This window comes from Babylonia areolata, chromosome 1 (assembly GCF_041734735.1).
Source record: "Babylonia areolata isolate BAREFJ2019XMU chromosome 1, ASM4173473v1, whole genome shotgun sequence".
NCBI lineage: Eukaryota > Metazoa > Mollusca > Gastropoda > Neogastropoda > Buccinidae > Babylonia > Babylonia areolata.
Window position 1 is genome coordinate 53174938 of NC_134876.1, and position 7500 is coordinate 53182437.

At 44.8% G+C, this 7500-nt stretch overlaps 1 protein-coding gene across 3 annotated transcripts in view; it reads left to right on the plus strand.

Annotated features, from left to right (window-relative positions):
* LOC143292594 (atrial natriuretic peptide-converting enzyme-like) overlaps positions 1 to 7500 on the plus strand; it is a 208774-nt gene that overhangs the window by 183897 nt on the left and 17377 nt on the right. For all 3 annotated transcript variants that reach the window (XM_076603056.1, XM_076603047.1, XM_076603064.1), the window contains exons 8-9: positions 1239 to 1271; positions 3739 to 3987. In XM_076603056.1, coding sequence (XP_076459171.1) covers positions 1239 to 1271; positions 3739 to 3987 — 282 coding nt within the window. The remainder of the gene's footprint in view (positions 1 to 1238; positions 1272 to 3738; positions 3988 to 7500) is intronic.

The following is a 7500-nucleotide window of genomic DNA, read 5'->3' on the forward strand; positions in this document are numbered from 1 at the left end:
ATTGATTAACAGTGACGGGCGCCATAGCCGAATGGTTAAAGCGTTGGACTTTCGATCTGAGGGTCGCGGGTTCGAATCACGGTGACGGCGCCTGGTGGGTAAAGGGTGGAGATTTTTACGATCACCCAGGTCAACATATGTGCAGACCTGCCAGTGCCTGAACCCCCTTCGTGTGTATACGCAAGCATAAGATCAAATACGCACGTTAAAGATCCTGTAATCCATGTCAGCGTTCGGTGGGTTATGGAAACAAGAACATACCCAGCATGCACACCCCCGAAAGCGGAGTATGGCTGCCTACATGGCGGGGTAAAAAAAAAAACGGTTATGCACGTAAAAAGCCCACTCGCGTATATACGAGTGAATGCCGGTGGGAGTTGAAGCCCACGAACGCAGAAGAAAAAGAAGATTAACAGCAACACAGACAAGAACAACAACAGCAACAACAACAAAAATGTAGAAAACATGAACATTAACAACAACGATAAGAGTCCTAACACCAACCACAATAGTAGTAGTTGCAGTAGTAGTAGTAACAATAATAATAAATACTGATGATGATGACGATAATGATTTTCGTTTCTTTTTTCTTTTTTTTCTTTTTTAGTTTATCGTATTTTCCATTTTCATTTTTATTTTTTCAGTCTTCTCTTTTTTTCTTTCTTCTTTTTTATTCTCTCTTCTTATTTTCTGCTCCTTACCATTCTTCACTTTTTTGGGGGTGGGTGGGTGGGGGGGGGCGAGGGGGCGTGGGGTTGGGGGTGTTTTTTTGGACATCGTGAAAAGAAGCTTTAGGTTATCCTTTTACGTTAGTGAAATATTCAAGTTCTCAGTGCCTCTGCTTCTCTGTCTGTCTGTCTGTCTGTCTGTCTCTGTCTGTCTGTCTGTCTGTCTGTCTGTCTCTCTCTCTCTCTCTCTCTCTCTCTCTCTCTCTCTCTCTCTCTTCTTTGTGGCTGTGTGTGTATGTATGTAGATGTGTGTGTGTGTGTGTGTGTGTGTGTGTGTGTGTGTGTGTGTGTGTGCTTCCTTGTTGCATCTGCTATTGAAAGTGACCGTCAGTGACATAAAAGCTAGTTGCACTGAAACCATCCTGTTGTGTGGAACTGCTATAATAGCTGAACGTTCCACAGGAGGTAAAAATAAATCGTTTACGTAAAATTGTGTATGTGATGTTTTTGCTCTTTTTTTGTATTCGTCTGTTCATTTATTTATTCTTTCTTTCCTACTTTCTTTTTCAGACACAGTGCCAATGACTACAGTTATTCCGACAGGTAATGTGTGATCTTTCTCAGTGTGCATCATCATGTTATTGACACACTGTGATTCAAAGAGTATATTTCATTGGGAGAGGAGGGGTGCTGAGATAAGGCTGTGATCATTATAGCGACCTCTAAACAACCGTCAATTGATATTGATGAATGGGTATGAAAGAACGAAAAAGTGAATAAATAAAAACGCAAAAGGTGTATGAAATATGTGTGGGTGGGTGTATGTTTACCTGCATTAAGTTTGAGGTTTTTTTCTGAAAAATTGCAAGGTGCCAAAACATTAGAGAAAATTGGTGGTTCTTTTTTTTCAACAACAGGTCTCATTTCTACTGTATTTGAACAAATTGTATTATTCAGAATAGCGCGTCCATTGTGCATGAGCGTACGCGAATGTGTGGGTTTAGCATCCATAACTGCGCGTGTGTGTATACCTCGTACGCACGTGTCTGTGTGCTTGTGCCTGCGGGCGTATGTGTGCCTATGCGTGCGTGCGTGCGTGCGTGTGTGTGTGTGTGTGTGTGTGTGTGTGTGTGCGAATGTTGTTGTTTTTTTTTGCCTTGAGTGTGTGTCGCGTGCCAAAAGAATCACTATCCCAAAACTCCGTTTTGCTTCTGATGTAACTGAAACCCTCCCTCCCCACCTTCCCCCCTCCCCCACTACCATCACCCCCTTCTACCCCCCACCCTCGCCATGCCCCCTATCCCCTATCACTCCCACCAGGCAAGACAAGACATATTTATTTCAGGAAACTCTTGGGGGCTGCAGCGTGTGTGTGTGGGGAGGGGGGAAGGGGGGGGCTGCGGAGTACATGAAAATGTTACATTTTTCATGCAACTAATAAAAGAAACACGAAGCACGTTTTGCCACCGTGCTCATACACGGCCATCAGAGCAGTGAATTAATATCCACTGTGTCTAGGACTTGGCATAGGAAGACGGGACCCATACGTCTCTTTCCGCCATTTTAAATCAACCTTCCCCAGTGGAAGTCAGATACCCACACACATCCAAACCTGGATGGAGTATATATATATATATATATATATATATATATATATATATATATATATATATATGTATGTATATATATATTATAAAAAGGAGTAAAGTCCCTTTTCCAAGGGACACAACACCATCCCCGTAACACTGGACACTGGATCTCAAAAGTTCAAACGCCTAACCGATTCTGCCACGGTGCCTCTGATTAACATTTAATTTTAGTTCCCCTTCCACAGTCCCAGTCATGTGTTTTTGTTGTCCTTTCGCAAACGTTACTATCAGGAGAGCGTATCGAGTTAACCCTTTCAGTGCCTAGCCTAGTTTATGCTCAGTGACAACTATTTGCCATGGGATAGTTTCGTCACGGAGGATAATGATCATCTGAAATATGAACACGCTGTATATATTTTTTTTATTTTATAACTTTTTTTTTCTCAAGGCCTGACTAAGCGCGTTGGGTTACGCTGCTGGTCAAGCATCTGCTTGGCAGATGTGGTGTAGCGTATATGGATTTGTCCGAACGCAGTGACGCCCCCTTGAGCTACTGAAACTGAAACAAACTGAAACTGAACACGCTATCCATTTATGATAATTGCACACGTATTTAATGGTTTTGCGACAGGAAAGCTCCTACGACACAGACATGAATTTCCATCCTAGCATACACAAGGGGTTAAACAGTCATGATTGACATTGTTTACTTTGAAACGCCATGCTGAAGACCTCCTTACAGCGACCGGAATAAAACGCAATTTTTCAAAAATTCATCGGTCATTTTCTCCCATTATATTTCGGTAGACTATAAAAACCGTATTATGCCTACGAAAAAAAAGACGCAAAAAAATAGAAAGGAATTAGTTTGCACACAAACCGATTTTTTCACTGATGATATTACTGGACTGCTGTATGATAGTCGATCGTGTCCGATTGTGACTATCAGAAACAGCAGAGGAGGCAACTGCTGTCCCAACTATCTGGGCTAGAATTTGATTATTGTGAAGAATGTCTTGTCCAAGTTACATCTCCACTCTCCCGGTCAGGAGGATTTTAGGACAGTCGGCGTTGGGATGGTGCCCAAAGGCCAACTAGTCCACAAGGCTGCAGCACTAAGAGCCAGTGCAATATTGCCTCCTAGTCTGAGGGTCACAGTCCTTCACAAAAGACTGAGCTGTAAATGAATGTCCATTGTAATGCGCTTTGATTTGTCTCTGCACAAGATTCAGCGCTATGTAGAAATATACAAATATATATATATATATTTTGTTGTTATTATTATTATTATTGCTAGTAGTAGTGGTAGTAGTAGTATCATCATTATTATCATTTATTAATATTGTTATTAGAAACCATTGATCATACAGGTCTCACTTGGCTGTTGGCCCAAAATGTAGGCTTTTGTCAATCCGTATGATGTGTTAGCGTAATCTAAAAAATAAATAAATAAAAAATGCGAAACCTCAATCACAACACAGCGCACTGTCAGGAAGTACGGCTGGCCAAGTGCGTCAACGTGACGGACTACTCCCTGGCCGCCTTCCCCAACCTCCTGGGCCACCCCTCCCAGGACGTGGCGGGGCGGGTCTTCAACCAGATGGGCCACAACATGCTGATGACCTGCCACCACGGCTACATCACGCACTTCCTCTGCGCCCTCTTCGTGCCCAAGTGTGGGCCTGGACCCGGCTCCTCCCCCGTCCCTCCCTGCCGGGCCTTCTGTCTTGGTGAGTGGGTGGGTGGGGTGGGTGGGTGGGGTTGTAGGTGGTGGTGGTGGTGGCGGTATTTGTGAAAAAGGTGATTGTGGTGGTGGAAAAGGTAATGTATTGTATTGAATTATCTTTTTGGTCACTACAGATTTCTCTGTGTGAAATTCGGGCTGCTCTCGAGCGCGTCGATACACTGATAGCGCTACCCTTTTTTTTTCCATTTTATCCTGCATGCATGCAGTTGTTTTTTCGTTTTGTTTGTTTTCCTATAGAAGTGAATTTTACTACAGAATTTTGCCAGGGACAACCCTTTTGTTGCTAAGCGCATGCTGCACACGGGACGTCGGTTTATCGTCTCATCCGAATGACTAGCGTCCAGGCCACCACTCAAGGAGGTCTATTGGAGGGGGGGGGGGGCAGTACTGGCGACTGTGCCGAGATTCGAACCATTGCGCTCAGATTCCTAGGTGGACACGTTATCTCTAAGCCATCACTCCACAGGTGGTGTTGGTGGTGGTGAAAAAGGTGGTATTGGGGTGAAAAAGGTGGTGGTGGTGGTGGTAAACAGGGTAAAGGTGTTGGTGGTGGTGGTGATGATGGTGGTGGGACTATATCCACATTTCTTCCCCTCAGTTCCTTTGTGTGACTAGCGGAGTGCACGTCCACGCCTTGCTGTGAACATTACATTACTCATTCCGTCTTGAGGGGAAAGAAATTGTGGAAATTGCCGCTAATATCCACGATTTGTTCCCCTCAATGAGGGCGGAGGCTAGTCGGGGGGGGGGGGAAGGTAAAGGGTGGGGGGGGGGGGGTGAAAGAGAGAGAGAGAAAGGGAGAGAGAGAGAGACCGGGAGACATCCCGTCCTTGAGTGTAATAATTGTGAGCGTCTTGAGCGGAATAAGCAGTGTTCACAACATGGCGTGGACTTTCACTCCGTCAGTCATACAGAGGAGTGGAGGGAGGAGGGAGGAGGGGGGGGGAAGAAATGTGGATATTGCTGGTGGTGACGTGGTGGTGGTGTAGGTGAAAAGGTTGTAGTTGTGGTGGTTGAAAAGGTGGGGATGGTGGTGGTGGAGGTGAGAAAGGTGGTGGTGGTGACATGGTGGTGGTGTAGGTGAAAAGGTTGTAGTTGTGGTGGTTGAAAAGGTGGGGATGGTGGTGGTGGAGGTGAGAAAGGTGGTGGTGGTGACATGGTGGTGGTGTAGGTGAAAAGGTTGTAGTTGTGGTGGTTGAAAAGGTGGGGGTGGTGGTGGTGGAGGTGAGAAAGGTGGTGGTGGTGGTGGTGGTGGTGAAAAGGTTGAAGTTGTGGTGGTTGAAAAGGTGGGGATGGTGGTGGTGGAGGTGAGAAAGGTGGTGGTGGTGGTGGTGGTGAAAAGGTTGAAGTTGTGGTGGTTAAAAAGGTGGGGGTGGGGATGGTGGTGGTGGAGGTGAGAAAGGTGGTGGTGGTGGTGGTGGTGAAAAGGTTGAAGTTGTGGTGGTTAAAAAGGTGGGGGTGGTGGTGGGGATGGTGGTGGTGGAGGTGAGAAAGGTGGTGGTGGTTGAAAAGGGGGTGGTGGTGGGGGGGATGGTGGTGGTGGAGGTGAGAAAGGGGGTGTTCTGGTGGTGGTGGTGGTGGTGGTGAAAAGGTTGCAGTTGTGGTGGTTGAAAAGTGGGGGGGGGGGTGATGGTGGTGGTGGAGATGAAAAAGGTAGTGGTTGTGGTGGTGGTGAAAAGGTTATTGCTGGGGAGAGGGAGAGATCCGGGAAGGAGGTGGAGGGACTAGGGTGTTCAGGAGTGACCATAGGAGGAAGGATAAAAGGCAGACGATGGTATGAGGAGCGGGGCGGAGGAAGGGAGGTGGTGGTGTGGGATGACAGGTAGAGGAAGAGAGACAGACAGACTGGAGGTTTGGTAGGGAGGGAGTGAGAGAGGGGGGGGAGGGTGAGAGTTTGAGAGCCACGTTGGGAAATACAGGCACACAGAGAAAGAGGGAGAGAAGAGATATATGTATAATATATATATATATATATATATAGAGAGAGAGAGAGAGAGAGAGAGAGAGAGAGAGAGATTCAAATGGTTTAATGACTTAAGCAACATGCTCATATCATCAAGTGGAAAACACGCTTCCCCCCCTCTCCCATCCCTTCGAACGTTCCCTCCCTCCTACACTTTTCACAACATTCTTTTGCTTTTCATAAGGAATACAAAACAATATCTAACGGTATGTATACGCACAATCTTTGTAGACTGCTGCTGAGGTTGATATTTAAGTAACCCGAGGCCATCGACCCGATTACGTAGTCACAGAGAGAGAGAGAGAGAGAGAGAGAGAATATGTACAGGTTGCTGACCTGTGTGCAGACAGTCGTACATCTTGTACATACAAAAAAGTCGACGTCCTCAAAAAAACGACAGCAGAACGATCATCCACAACAAAGGAACAAGAAATCACACACACACACACACATACACACACACACACACACACACACACACACACACACACACACACACACACACACACACACACACACACACACACACAGAGCAAAGCAAAGCAAAGCAAAGCAAAGCACAAAGAACCTCCTCAAACTGAAAAAAACACACCAAAAAAACACAACAGAAAAAAAACAATCAATAAAACGAAACCCAAGATTGTTATTATTTTGTTCATCGAACGCTGGGAGTGTTATTCTATTAATGTTTTTTTGGGAAAAAATAAACATCCTTGCATCTCCGGTTACAAAACAATTTTCACTTTGAAACAGATGAGAGAGAGAGAGAGAGAGAGAGAGAGAGAGATGAAACAGTAATGTTGCCTGTCCACATGATTTATGGCTGTCTATTGAAATAGCTACCTCGCTGTGAATTGATGGTTGACTTCTCTGACAGAAATGGAATGGAGAGATTATAGTTTTATTTTTTGTGGGTTTTTTCTCTCTCAAAATTTCACACTATTATGTTTTAAAAGCAATAATAAACAAAACTCAATTAAAAAAATGACGATTATATATAAAAAATATTGGAAACTTTTTCTTAGGGGATAGGGGTTTCGGGTGGAAGGAGACAAGTAGCCTAATCATCTTACGAGCCAAGCTATTCCCACATTTCGGCACAAAAATTATGTCACGAATATTATTCTGCAATCTGGAATCAGTAGACGTTTGTGATCAGATACTGTTTTTGACTTCGTTGCCTGTCCTTTTACCCCCAACCCCACCACCACCCCCACTCCATTCGCTCTACTTACTCCTATCCTGACCCCCACCACCACTTCATTTTTTTTTTTTTTTTTAATTTTTTTTTTTTAGGTTTTCTTCTTATTTTAAATGTAATATCTGTCACCCAGACTGAACAGGCTTGATACTAGATCAATCAAATCAGATCCATCTTGCTCGACCTTTTTTTTCGGGGTGGGTGGGGGGGTGGTGGAAGAGAGAAGGGGTTAATTAGGTAGAGGTGTTTGTATGGACATGGATTTCCGTACTGTGTTGGTCAGATGTGTACCGGATTTCCGTTATGTGTTGGTCAGATGTGTACTGGATTTC